This window comes from Pectinophora gossypiella, chromosome 13 (genome assembly GCF_024362695.1).
Source record: "Pectinophora gossypiella chromosome 13, ilPecGoss1.1, whole genome shotgun sequence".
Taxonomy (NCBI): domain Eukaryota; kingdom Metazoa; phylum Arthropoda; class Insecta; order Lepidoptera; family Gelechiidae; genus Pectinophora; species Pectinophora gossypiella.
Genome location: NC_065416.1, coordinates 11,118,952 through 11,134,383, shown reverse-complemented (window position 1 = coordinate 11,134,383; position 15,432 = coordinate 11,118,952). Strand labels below are relative to the sequence as shown.

General features: G+C 37.8%; 1 protein-coding gene across 1 annotated transcript in view; it reads left to right on the top strand.

Annotated features, from left to right (window-relative positions):
- Nucleotides 1–305: 305 nt before the first annotated feature.
- The window catches only part of LOC126371830 (glutathione hydrolase 1 proenzyme), a 66,125-nt gene continuing 50,998 nt past the window's right edge, over nucleotides 306–15,432 (top strand). The window contains exons 1-2 of the mRNA XM_050017206.1: nucleotides 306–646; nucleotides 10,043–10,118. Coding sequence (XP_049873163.1) covers nucleotides 10,054–10,118 — 65 coding nt within the window. The 5' untranslated portion in view covers nucleotides 306–646; nucleotides 10,043–10,053. The remainder of the gene's footprint in view (nucleotides 647–10,042; nucleotides 10,119–15,432) is intronic.

The window sequence follows — 15,432 nt, the reverse complement described above, 5'->3', positions numbered from 1 at the left end:
GATAATGATAACATTGTTGTAAATTCGATACAGCACATAAGAAAGTATGTTGCAAACGAAACTGTCATAAATCAGCACAGTTATGCTTATTCCGCTCTTACTGGCACTCCAAAAAGTCAGCAAGTACTTAATTAATTACAAGTAAAATATTACGTATTGCTTTACAAGCAAGCGCCCGTATTTCGTTTTAAAACAAGATTTTTTTACATAAGTAAGTACGTGATTACACCGTTTTCTCGTGTAACCCTAAAAGGATGAGTAAAAAAGTTAACCGCGACTAGCACTCCTGCGCCGGTTCTGGTTGATCGAGTCGTTCCACCGCGCAAGATGCGTGCGCGCGTTCTCTCCGCGAAAATTCCTTTTATAAACTCCGATTGGATTTGATAACAGAATTTAAATCTGGAAATTCATTTATTAATTATTTATCTTGATTTTTTTTATATGTGTATTAATTCGTGTTTATTTTTTTATAAAACTGTTCGCGAGGACCGACTAAATGTCAAGGTCGAATTTCGAAGTGAAAGTTACTGAGTGTGTGCTTATGATGCGTTAAGAATTACGATAACGTTACGAAAGAGTTTAATATAGCGTTTCGTAATTGTGTGGATAAATTTGGATGTATATGTGTGTGCCTCGATAAGGAAAAGTAAGTAGTTTATATTACTGATAGCAACACACATTTTCTACACGAGAACTATTTCTATTTTCGACTTTATTTCTCTATAAAAATAAGAAACAGAAATTTTATTTCATTGTAGAGTTTATTTTAGTTTTACTTACTTATAACAAGCAACATTGCTCTTGAAATATACTTATAACTTAACCTAAGAATACATACAAAAACATGAACTGTAAGTATTTCGTAAAACTGAATAGTTGGAAATTTTTATTTCTATTCGATGGTGTAGGTACTTACGTTGGCAAGACGAAATCCTGTCCCAGCATGGCCGATGATTATGCTACTTTACTAGGTACCTATTTTGTTGGAACGTGTCCGGAGGGGGGGGGGGGGAGGTTAAAAGGCCACATTGAGGCAACTCATCTGAAAAGCAATATTGCTATTTGACATTTGCGTATATAAAAGTAAGCTCATAATGCCAGCGAATGTTAAATAATACTGGACGAATTGTGATTACACAATACTGGACGAGTTGCTTCAACGTGGCCTTTTTAACCTTCTGGTTGTGATGAAGGGAAGCAAGAAAGTCGAGAACTTTACAAATACCTACCTACATTTAATTTGATTTATTTTTTAACGTGGCCAAGGGAAAATATCGTTACGACGACGCGGCACAAGACATTACTTAACATAAATATAGCATCACGCCTGAATCCCGAAAGGATTGTATACTTAGTATACTTTCACTACTAGCCAGCTTTGTTAACTCCCATGTAATAGAGGGGAGCCTATTGCCATATAACCGGGCACAAATCCTGGAAATCACGTGATATCAATTATCTGTGACCTAAACGTGAATTCAAACTTTAAAGTCGAATTCAGTGGTTTAGACCCCGAAATGGAATTCAAACCTGGAATACTACACGAGTCACTCGTTCTCCGAACACGGTTTATCACCGTTTTTCTAAGAATTCATCATCATCACCAGCCCATTAACGTCCCCACTGCAGGGGCACGGGTCTACCCTATGGATGGATAGGCAGATCGGGCTTTAAACCACCACGCGGGCCCATTGCGGATTGGTGGTTATTAACGACTGCTAATGCAGCCGGGACCAACGGCTTAACGTGCCTTCCGAAGCCCGGAGGAGCTCGAGATTAAAACTTTTTTTTTTGTGGTCACCCATCCTAAGACCGGCCTTTGCGAAAGTTGCTTAACTTCAACAATCGCAGACCGAGCGCGTTTACCGCTGCGCCATCGAGCTCCTCCTAAGAATTCATAGAGATATTTATTATTAATGAATTCTTAGAAAAACGGAAAATAATATTTTTTTATTATTACTTAACAATATTTTTATGCGCATGCCGTTGTACAACAATGGCATTAAGTATCCGATAACCTGAACAATAATACCTACTACAAAATTGCATATAATTATTTGAAGTAATTAAATTGTGTATGGAAATACGCGAAGTTTTTACTTATCAAGTATTTTTGTATTTATATTATTTTTATTTTTAGTGGAGCAGCGTGGCGGAGTATGCTCCATACCCCCTCCGATTGATTGGGAGGAGGCCTGTGCTCAGCAGTGGAACGTATAAAAAAACTGCCAATATAACAAATTAATAAAAATATCTAAGTATATCATTATCTACTAATCTAGGTTAAAACATTTCGATTTATTAAAAACAAAACAACGTGTACAGTTATCTACAAAACGAAAACTCCTCCAAAGCATCACACCGAGGCAAAGTGCCCAAAAGACTGGCAGAATGTCCCCTTTGAACAGATAAACCAACCTTTTGACAAAAGTAGCTACCAGTCCTCGGGTCGAGCGCCGCCTGGACCATACGCTTGGAAAAGTCCCAAAAAACCGAACAACAAGCAAGGTGGCCAAACAAGGTGGGGGAAGGTTCAAACTGTTTTTGAAATTAACAAAATTATGGATGTAACCTAACATAACATAACTCACGAGTATAACCCAACTGGGGTAGTCAGAGGTCCATCCATCGCAAGATAAACTTAGCACCGACACCTCACCGAGCTTTCTGTTAGAGCAACATAATAGGTGAGCCGTAAAGCCGTCTATAATGGTCGATCCAACTGTCTTACTGAAAACTGCTTGATATAAATGAATAACTCATTGATGCAAGTCCGGTGTCGGCGATCGAACTGGTGCTCCCCGTTTGAGAAACACAGTGACTTTCTACTAAGTATTACTAACTTATAAAATAAAAAAAAACTATTTAATACTTCAGCAATTTGTTTAATAAAGTCTATTATCAGCACAATCATAATATTTACTTACGTAAGTGGAAGTGACTGCAACGTAAGTACTAACAACCTGTTTAGTGACGTTTCGTGGCGTTTTCATTATTTGTTCAAGTTCCATATAATGAAGTAATAATTCTATAATTAGTATAAAAGTTATAATATAACTTCTGCAGCTCCCTATGTTAGCATATGGTATATTAAGTAAAGCTTTTTATGTTCGATCAATGAAGAGTGATAAAAATATGGATAATATTCCGCTACATAGCAGTAATGAAGGTTAGTTCATAATTTATTTCATTTCATTCTACATACTTTACATGGGACTTATACATAGGCGACGAGAAGTGAGTGAATGCTATATAATCATGGCATAGGTATACCTTTACCTACCCTTTTTGGGGATAGAGACATTTTATGTAGTTTCAACTATACTTGACGAGAATCTGTTCGGGCTTTATACCACAGAAATCGGTTTGAAACAAATTTGAAAACAAACAATTCAAACATGAATTCAAACCATAATTGGTTTGAACTCATGTTTGAATCATAGATAATTGATATCACGTGGTTTCCAAGATTTGTGCCTGGTTAATGGCCAATAAGACACGGGACTAAAACATAGCTGGCGAGTAGTCGATGTAGTCTGTACAGTCATGAGCAATATAATGTACCCACTTTAGGACTCTGTCGCACTAACATATTTGACATTTAGTGAGACTTACAGTTCAATTTGTCAAAAAAGTTAATGTGACATGGTACCAAAGTGTATACATATTAATGCTCGTGACCGTACACTTCTGCCAACCTTACTTGACAGACGTTTTTTGTTGGCGTATATTCTGACGTAGGAAGGTTATCTGGGGATACCCGGTACCAACGCGAAAAATCACCATGAATAACTACGATTATGAGTCATTAAGGTAAACGGTCAATGCTTGGAAGTAGAATGACAAATAAAGACTTGCTATAACCTCAATTTAAGACTATTATATAAGTAGTTTTGTCTCCAATAAACCTACAATTCCATCGGGTAAGCAGATCTTTTTGGCGTGACTTATTGGAGATTTGCCACAACTGGCATTAACTACTTTGCCGGACAGTAAGCAGAGACCAACGCATTTAAGTATCAGGCTTTCTGTGTTATTGAGAGTTAGTAAAACACACAATATAATTCATACTACGTAATAGTAATTTAGTTCACCTAATACTCATTTTTTTGAGTGCTCTGAAAATGAAAATGAAAAAATGCTTTATTTACCAAAATAATTAATACATAGCGGTTGAAGTTTCTTTTAAGTTATTAAAATACTTGTGGTAGAGACTTCGCCCCTCCACTGACAATGTTACATTGCTTTTGTTTATATAGCCATAAAAATTAGAAAGTTACAAAACTTGTTATACTTACAAAGAAAAGTAAAAACGAAAATTTAAAGTTTAAAACAAGTACATACGTGTGTGTATGTGTGTGTGTGTGTGTGTGTGTGTGTGTGTGTGTGTGTGTGTGTGTGTGTGTGTGTGTGTGTGTATGCGTGTGTTTGTTTGTGTGTTAGCCCTACGACTATCATGTGTCTTGGGATCGGAAACTACTGTCATAGGAGCTATAACAGCAGCTTCCACTAACTTCTTACACATATGTGTGTGTTTGTGTGTGTGTGTATGTGTGTGTGTGTGTGTGTGTGTGTGTGTGTGTGAGTGTGTGTGTGTGTGGGTGTGTGCGTGTGTGTTTGCTCTAATTAAGTATATTGTCGCGTTATAGAGAAAAGCAAATTCTGACGTGATTTTCTCGAAAATTCCACTTGATTTAAACTCAGAATCATGGTCTGTATCATCTCCCTTATTATTCGTTACGATGTTAGTGATGTTAATACAATACAATACAAATATACTTTATTGCACACAACATACAAAACAAGTTTTACACACGTATGTAAAACCGTTTCGTCTATGTGGACGAAAGATACAGTACAATCTGGCGGCCTTATTGCTAAGCAGCAATTTCTTCCAGACAACCAGTGGCAAGAAAACATTAGTTATACTTAAAACATGATCAGTTATCCCGTGATCATGGCACATGCAACAGTGTCGAAATATCGGGAGTCTCATATCCCTGCTTTAAACGCGGTAAGAATCCGTGATTATATATTTTAATTATGATAATAACCGCGTAAACTTAAAACATTAGTTATACTACCTAGTAAATGAGAATTCACGTAAGTACATTAAGACTCGTTTGTTTCGTTTTGTTCTCGACTACTTTATAAGCTTTTAATAAGGTAGGATTTTTAATGGCTAAAACTATTATATATAGATTGTCAAAAACAAAGTGCCACCTATGCTGCCATCTCTTCCATTCTACGTTGAAATACTAATAGAAAGAAAGAAAGAATACATCATATCACTTGAGCCAACCAGTAATTTTGACCATTACACCAGCGAACCGCTTCACCAAACACATCAATATCAATTCTAAAGTTCTCTGCACGAAGTCTCCCTATTCACACCAAGTAACTTAACATCCAAGAGACTTCCTGACAATTTCTGAGACAGTATTCCAAATTGAATAATTGTTTTAAACTTGACCGTACATCTACTGAGACCTTGAAACGATGAATCCGTCTTGATTTATGTTGAATCATGTTATGACGTCGCAAAATATAATCTAATTGACCAAATTGCTTTGTCGTAAGCATTCGCCGTTCATGTTTGCGCTTTTTTTTATTAAAGCTTATTATAATTGGTAATGATCACTCATTCGTTCGTTTTACACAGGGTCCGCTTACCTAATTTGAAGATTTGACAGGTCCGATTTTTTGCAGACGCGACTGCCTGTCTAACATCCCAACCCGCGAAGCGAAAACCAGCCCAATACAGGTTAGGTCACATACCGCCGAAAATAAATTTCTCGGGAATGTGGGTTTCATCACGATGTTTTCCTTCACCTTTCCTGTATAATTGGTAATGTTAAGAGCAGTAAATATGAGTTTTCAAAAAAAGACCTTCACAACATATCCAAGGAAGATAAAAAATAAGCGATATTTTTTTTTACATCCTTGACGTTACATTCCTTGCGTAGCCATGGATGTTTAGGTACCTGGTTAGATTTCTTGTGCGGCTAAAGCAGCGAGACAAACCAACAAGCCACATGAAAAATAAAACTTGAAAATGTAAACCACGTAGAAAACGCACAAGACCGCAAAAATGAAAAAAAGAAAGGGGAGGTCTTTGCTTTCTTTACGTGACTTATTGTAGATTTGCGGCATTAATTACTTGGCCGGGCTGATAGGGAGCGTTAAGGGCTCTCACCGGGCACAGAACTTTAAGACAATAGGCTTGAGGGTACCTATTTGGGCACGATCCTCAGGTCGGGACGTCGTCAGAGAAGATTATTATTTGAAAGAATTAATCGACTAAGCGCAGTAGTTATTAGTCTACAAAAAATATTCTTATCGACCCTACTAAAACTCCTCAGCATACCTGGAAGGGTCGTAGAGCTAAAACATAAACAATGGTAAAAGATCTGTTCGGTCTGAAGCCACGACCACAATTTATAACTTTGTTCGAGGTTCTACCTTAGTTTTCTAGAGGGTTAGAAATTTCACTGAACATAAACTTCAGCGGAATTATCCCTAGTTCAGTGTTAAGAATAGTTCAGTATCTATGTTTAGGATTTATATATCGCTTCCATACGAATAATGTGCTTCTCTACAAATATCTTTCCTTGCCTGTCGTGGGATTATATTCGACACACTCCGTCCCCTAATCCGCAACGATGACTCTGCATCTGCGTGCATGCTGTGCATTGGGATAAGTATACATTTGACTTTGCCTAAGGTATACAAAGAAAATAGATCTCTTAATTTTAAATAACGTACCTACATACAGGGTCATTTAAGACTAAAGTAAGAACCAGAGGAACCTCATCTCCTCGATACATTGGTTCGGGGTGGAGAGTTACCATTCCATACGTAGTCATCCCCCTAGCATTATCCCGGTTTTCACAGGGTCCGCTCACCTAACCTGAAGATTTGACAGGTCCGGTTTTTTACAGAAGCGACTGCCTGTCTGACCTTCCAACCCGCGAAGGGATGCTAGCCCAATATAGGTTAGGTCACATATCTCCGAAATGCATTTCTCGGGAATGTGGGTTCCTCACGATGTTTTCCTTCACCGCTGAGCACGTGATAATCATTTATGATCCAAACATGAATTTGAAAACAAATTCGACAATCATTGGTTTAGGGCTGGATTCGAACCTGCGATCTCAAAGTAAGAGGCACGACTCCTTCCGTTCTATACTATACCGTTCTATACTATACCGTTCTATACGTAGTATTTACTCTTTATTTTAACTAGCCTATAATTCCGCAAAGGGATCCTTATCTAAAGCATTGGCAAAGCATTAATAGCTTTGACGTATTTATAGAACTGCAGGAACTTTATCTCTGAGGTCTAAACTAAGCGAAGAACTGCTGTATCTTGATATAGAGGGACGTGAATTGAATATTTCCTGTGAAGACAGATCGCTGTGTCTGGCCATTTTATTACGTCTGCTTCAAAGAGTATTTGATATGCATTGGGTTCTTACAACGATATAGAGAAAATAGATAGCGCAATTCTACTGCCTCATTTTTGCCAGCTAATTAGCATTGGCTAATTGAGTTTGCAAACTTTGTAGCAGGATGTATGCCTGCGACCTTCTATTGCGAAGAAAATAATTGTTTCAATTGCAACGTAACGTTTTGTGATGTGTTTGTTTTATTTATCTTCTAATAATTTGAAGTTCACACTATATTTTATCTACTAGGTATCTACATCAGCTAAATATTTATGTCTGTGGGTTCAATTCACTACTAAATTGAAAACCTGTTTGACGCCAAGTCTCTAGTGATCGATCGGACAATAGAATGCACTTTATTTCGCTCTTCAACGTTATCTAAGTTTTTTTTTTGTGACTTTTTTATTGTGGATTAAATATATGTGTTATATAAGATAGCACCATTTATATTTTCTCCATAGGTCAAAATCAAATCAAATCTAATATACTTTATAGCACAGAACTTAATTTTAACAATCAAATATTACACACAGATACTGTGTATACAGTACTGTTATGAAAGGCTAGCTCGCCGGTTTATTTAAAAGTGTTTGGTAATAACAAATGTTCAGGACCTCTGCGATACAGGGTTTCCCTAGTGCGGGGTCCACCAGTAATGTATACATTTTTAAGTTTTTTGATAAATAAACATATTCTATTCTAGATGTATAGGAAGGTATAGATGGAAAAAAAATAAAAAATGCGAATATCTTGCCTATCAAAGCATTACACCTTTAATCATCTCCCTGGCGTTATTCTGTTTTCCATAGGATCAAAAACCGGACCTGTCAAATAATCTGATTCTAACCAGTTTTTTTACAAAAATGACTAGGCAGTCGACATTTCATCCCGCAAAGGGAAAACCAGCCCCATATAGGTTAGGACTTAGGTCACATATCTGCAAAACGCATGTCTCTGGAATGTAAGTTTGCTCGCGATGTTTTCCTTCACCGCTCAGCACGTGATAAACATTTGCAATCCAAATTCAAATTCAAAAATATCTTTATCCAGTGGGTAACATAGTTACACTTTGAATCGTCAAATTTTTACATAACGAACGTCTTATCCGCCTAAAACTACTGCAGCTTCTCACAACCCGTATAGCAGGGGAAAAGAAGCTGCAAGAAAAGCCTCGGCACAGAGCCCTAGGCGTCCTTTAAAAAAAAAACCTGCCGGCATTTGAACTTGCGACCTTACAGTGAGGATCGCGCGTTTTTCCAACCGGGTGGTAACCCGACTAAAATCTTTAATTTCTGCATAGTATGTCGGATCTAAGAACAAAATAGTAAAACTTAGTATTATGCTGCTTTTTGTTATTCAAAGACGTCGACCTAGGGTCATGTCTCACACAATAGACGAATAACACGCGGCGTGGGTTTATTTATGACTTCAATTATCTCTACATAGGGTATTGTAATACACTGTAAGCCACAGAACACAAGGATTTAAGTTTCACTTCAGGACCCCGATACCGACGCCGGCGTGGTCGACGATTTCCTTCGTTCAGCGCTTATCACTATCGACCCACTAGGGTCGATTAATTATTTCAAGTATTCTTCCTCTCAGACGACGCCCTGAGCCGAGGTTCGCGCCCAACTGGGCACCCTCAGGGCTGTTGACTTAAATTTTGTACCGGGTGAGAGTCCTCAGCGCTCCCCATTTGTCCGGCCAAGTAGTTAATCTACAATAAGTCACGTTAAAAACAGACGATTAGTAAAAAGTAACAGCCTCCATGGTCTAGTGGTTAAAGCGTCAGGCTCACGATCTGGAGCTCCGGGTTCGATTCCCGATGGGGACATTGTCGAAATGACTATGTGAGACTGTCCTTTGTTTGATAAGGACATTACAGGCTTAAATCACCTGTCTGAAAAAATAAGTTGATTCCGTGCTTCGGAGGGCACGTTAAGCCGTTGGTCCCGGCTATTAGCCGTAAAAATACCTCCACCAACCCGCAGTGGAGCAGCGTGGTGGAGTATGCTCCATATCCCCTCCAGTTGATTGAGGGGAGGCCTGTGCCCAGCAATGGGACATATATAGGCTATTTATGTATGTTATGTAAAAAGTGACTGATTTGTCTAGTTGGAAACTACCCCATGTGCAGGCTTACCGGAACTTTTCTTATGTGTATTTTACATTGCGTGTAGTGCTGGTGATATACCAAAATAATTAAACAGGGTTTCTTATTAATTGCAAATGTACTAGTTAGTTAAGTAGTTAGTGGTCACGTACTGACTATTTTGGCTCTGCCCACATCGTTAGGCATTACAGGCGTGTATTGTGATGTGCATAACTGAATACAGACCAATACATGTTAGATTTATAACTTTAAAACGTATTTCTCGGGAATGTGCCGTTCTTCACCGCTGAGGACATGACATTCATTTATGATCCAATTATGAATTCGGAAACAAGTTGGAAAATTATTGGTTTAGGCCCGTGCTGGATTCGAACCTGCGACCTCACAGTGGGATACAAGTATTCATCCGACTGGGCTACCACGGCTTACTTATTTAACGACTACTTTATTAACATAACGTTTTTGTCTTTTTTTGCAGAAGATATCATAATGACGATTCGAAGTATGACGGTAACAGATGCGAGAGATGCAACCACGAAGCAATGCTGCCAGGGGTAAGTACCAAATGCTTACTTTAAATCAAACCAAATATTCTTTATTGCACACACATATTACTACAAGAAACGTTTTAAAACACAGGGTACTCAAGAAAGTTAAACTTATTGCTCTATAGCTACTTCTTCCAGGCGATCAGAGGCAGGTAGTATCGTCACATTGCTGGGCACAGGCTTCCCCTCGATCAACCGGAGGGAGTATGGAGCATTTTCCACTACGCTGTTCCACTGTGGGTTGTGTTTTATACGGCTCCCTCCGTGGGAGCCGTAGCCGTTGGTCTCGGTTACTACTTACTTACTGTTGTAAGTACGTAGTCGTTACATGAGTCATGTCAGGGGCATATGGCGGCTCAATAATAACCCTGACGCCAGGGTTGATAAGGTTGGTGATCCACCTCACAACCCACACGATAGAAGAAGATACGGCTGATAGTCGCAACATTTTACTTTTTCTTACAATCAGGTAAATCAAACTTACAATGGTCTAGCCAAACAAAGCACAGCCTCTTATGATGACTTCGAGTACTACAATTCATTTTGAGCCTTCAAGTTGAATACTTTCTCATTAACTGTACTCTAGGTAGGTCTTACTTACATAACATAAGGTCGCGACTGGGTATATCCCAATGGGGTAGTCAGAGGCACATCCATCGCAAGATGAACTAAGTAAGTCGATCCAACTGTGTTAGTGAATAACTGCACTTAAGATATAATTTATCTTACCCACCACCTTATGATTATTTCAACAAACATCCGTCTTGCTTTTTTTGTAAGTATGTAATTGTTTAGTGGAAATTTGATATTATGTTATTGTCTTTTTTTTGTGTGTTGCGCTCTGTTATAATAAACTATTTCTATTCTATTAATTAAAACTCATTGGTGCAAAACTGGTCCGGGGTTCAAACCGGCGCTTCGCGTTTGAGAAGCGAGCCAATGTACCACAGGGCCACAGTGACTCAGATATGTGATTATATATTATACCTACTTATTATAATGTTTCTCTGTCCATTCGTGGAATATAAGGGGCTTTCAGATTTATCTCAGTGTCATCTGGTTGAAATAAATCGTCTTCAATTGAGCAGTTTGTGCAATAAAAATGCTATTGAGACCTTTTAAGTAATCGTAAAATGTCTAATTGTGAGCTGTATAAAACGTAAAGTCCGCATCAATAAATATCTAAATTGAAATATGAGATCTGCAACTAAATTATTAGTTTATACAGGGTGTTAGTGACATCGTAACGTAAACTTTGAGGGATGATTCAGACCATTATTCTGAGTTGATATCAAGTGTAATTTTCCGTCGCAAGAGAATGGAACAGAAAATAATTTAAACTAATTTACTTACTTACTAAAAACGGCAGAAGAGCAGAAGGCAAGAGGGTAACCACTGCTCTATTTTTCCCTCAAAAGTAGCATAGAGGCTACACCAACAAGAGCCTGGCTTTTTAAATTAGTGATGATGATGACTAACTAAAAATAATTCACTAAAATTCGTCTGAATTTTAGCTTTTTTACCTTGTATGTCTATACAAGGAGTGTGTATACCAGGCGTACTGGGTTTATCATATCCATCTAAGGACTTCGTTTTTTTTTTTTTTTTTGACGTGACTTATTGTAGATTTGCCGCAGATGGCATTAACTACTTGGCCGGACAAATGGGGAGCGCTGAAGGCTCTCACCCGGTCGGTAAGGACTTCGCATCATCAGTGGCTACTAGTTGTTTTTGATAACTTGTGGCTGTGTCCAACCCATTAGGGATTACGGTCGTAAGTTTTATGTACGTGTCAAACATACTAATGACAAACTTTCCTTTCGTTAAAAAAATTAAAGTTTTAATTTCATGGATAATATGCATAATATATGCATCTTTCATCTTTGTTTTTGGGTATAAATGATGACTCTTGCTATTACATCCAGACACAATTACATCTTCGACCCATTATTATTCTGATCTAAATAAAGAGAAGCAATATTGGTAGCAACATAATTCTATATGTATCTGATCATATCAAGCAAGAATTATTTTTATATATGCCTCTGCCGTTAGATTATAGTTTTAAATAATTATGTACTTATCTCGAGTAATGAGAAAATAGGTAATTATCACTTTAAATCTGTACAGTGCCATCTATATTTTTTTAGGGAACGTAGCCTGAAAAGTAAAAAAGGAAAAAAATATTGCTCTATGGAACGGCTTTTTGGCGGGAGACGGGAACGGGACAGTTGCTTTCTTCATTGAATAATCTAAATAATTAATACGAAGTGGTGTTTTGTGGTTAATGATCGCATTAAGTTAGTCGGAAGACATTCGCGAGTGTTATTATATTGGAGTATTCAATAAACAAAGTGTATCTGCCTATTTTCGCTTCGTGGCAGGAAGCCGCTTCATAACTTAAAAGTTTATGTGGACTTTTGAGTTCATTCGTTTGGGGTTCGGAGTAGGAGTTTACTCCGATGGTGGGGGCTTAGGTTTCATCATCACCTTTCATCATTTCATTAATCATCAAGAAAAAAAAATACGTCAGACATGGCTGTATGGGCATAGTTCCCTTTGCCTTACCCTTCGGGGAAAACCAAAACAAAAAAGCTCTATGGAACATACCGCCACACATGTGTTTATACTTGAACTACTGTTCGTTCAAGTTAACTGTGGCAGTCTGTAGTGTACAAACCGGTAACTAGTTGTGTTTACCCCGTGTAGGTGTCGCTACGGTGTAGACCACGGAATGGTAGAAAGAGGTTAGAAAGGCCCTACCTAACGCGCATTTTATATGAGAACCGCTGTCGCCGGTTCAATCCCTCTCTTCTACTACTACTCCTGCAACCAGATAACTACTATGGCACTACTGCTTCTCAAATTCCATAGCTCTAGAGATAGCACTTTACCGACAATGTATATTTTATCTTACAGGCTGCAATTTTATCGTTACTTTTCGTAAGATACTTACTGCAAACAATTTTTTTTTTTGATAAATAGCTGATCATATTTTTTTAAATTAGCTATCGTTGATAAAAAGAGATCATCTTGTAAGTTATTTGACTTATTAACTACCACCGTGGTCCAATGGTTGGAGTCCGATCCAATCCGCCGAAAAATGAAGGACTTCAAAAACACTATAGGTAGATGGCGCTGTACGGTCACGAGCATTAATATTTATACATTTTGGTACCATGTCACATTAACTTTTTTGACAAATTGAACTGTAAGTCTCACTAAATGTCAAATATGTTAGTGCGACAGAGTCCTAAAGTGGGTATATTACAATTGCTCATGACTGTACAGGTTTGTCTTCGTTTAGCCTTCTAATTACATGGATAATAGACTTATGCATCCTGTATCTGTGTTTTTGGGTATAAATGATGACGCCTGATATTACACCAGGCACACACAACACATCTTCCACCCATTATTATTCTGAGCAAAATAAAGAGAAGAAATATATCTGATCCTAATATCAAGCAACAATTTAGCATTACATTATATTTTTCAATAATTATGTACCCCCAATAATGTTTTTTTTTACGTGACTTATTGTAGATTTGCCACAGATGGCATTAACTACTTGGCTGGACAAATGGGGAGTGCCGAAGGCTCTCACCCGGTACAACGTTTAAGACAACAGGCCTGAGGGTGCCCAGTTGGGCGCGAACCACGTCTCAGGGCGTCGTCTGAGGGGAAAAATATTTGAAAGAATTAATCAACCCTAGTGGGTCAACCACGGCGGCGGGGTCGGTATCGGGGTCCTGAAGTGTTTGGTGTTGCGAGCTGAACACTTCAGGACCCCGATTCAGACCCCAACAATGAGTAAATTAGTAGTTATCAAGTTAAACCTGAACAACGCCATCTCTACTGTATTTTGCGGAATGGAAATTACCCTGGAAAATCCCACAAAAGATAGCGTGTGCTAGAATCAATACCAATATTTTTATAAAATACATCATTCCACTGGTATACTTACGTAGATACCTACACATAGTTTCATTAAAATCTTATTACAGCCAACTGTACTAATGGTAGTACTGGTATAGACCAGTACACAGTTATTATATGAGTAATTATATATGATTGATATACACATAATTGTAAAAGAAATAGGCACCTACGTATATAAAATAATAAATTCTAGGTATAACTACGTTCAGCAAATACCTACCTTCTTACGTTCACTGCACGGTACAAGATTGAAACTACAATTTTTACCTGGATTGAAGCTAGCGTATCTATTGCGAGGTTTTGTTGGAAATAAATCACATCAGAATGTGTTTTTGGAAAAATACGCATACTATTAAGTTGATCTGTGCTTCGGAAGGCACTTGAAGCTGTTGGTCTCGGTTACTACTTACTTACGAAGAGATTTCTTCGACCCTGGTGTCAAGGTCAGGTCTCAACACGACTCACGTAACAAATACTTACTTACATCAGTAAGTAGTAACCGGCACCAACGGCTTAACGTGCCTTCAGAAGCACAGATCACCTTATAGTGAAAACCTTGTAAGCGCATTTTTCCAAAATATTATCACATTAAATGGATTTTAAGTGGATTACCAACCTCACACAACTAGCAACAATCTATTTACGTGACCAAAATTTACCTAGGTATAGTTATCCTGACTCAGTTAGTTGGCATATGTGCCAGTAAGTGAGACGTATAGACGTGAATAGGGTATGCCCTATTCACACATACACACACGCACTCATCCCTCATTTAACGAACATACGTACACACATCCTAACAAACACACGCTAATACACCTCTACATGCATTGTAATCCATACTTTATTAACACAATTAATTTTAATTTGTTTGATTATTGTTTAGATTTAAGCATTTTTATTTTTTAATATTTTTATGGCTCTACTGAAAATCAGCGTTGTGGCACTCCCTCAATGTCGGAGTGTCACAACATATTGCTGAACTGACGTCCCTTTTTAGAAATAAGATTTAATTATTATGTTCACTCCTACTGTGTACCCATACCTACTTATATTTAAATAAATGAATTCTGTTCTATTTTATACACGATAAAAGAAGATTGATACCTAGGTACTCTCTTTAAGATACGCTGTTACGTCGTATCGTGGTATGTAATTTACTTATAAATCATTCAATCTTACCTACTTGTAAATTGGACATCTGGAGAACTCGAACTGACCTAAGGAAAAGCTTACAGGTGTGAGTATAGGTACGTATATCTTATATATTTTGCGCACGTGATATCAATATCCGAAAATTTCAATGCTACCGAGATTCGAACTTAGACCTTCGATTGCAAGGTGCACTACCACTCGGCCATTACGAAGTTTATGTTAG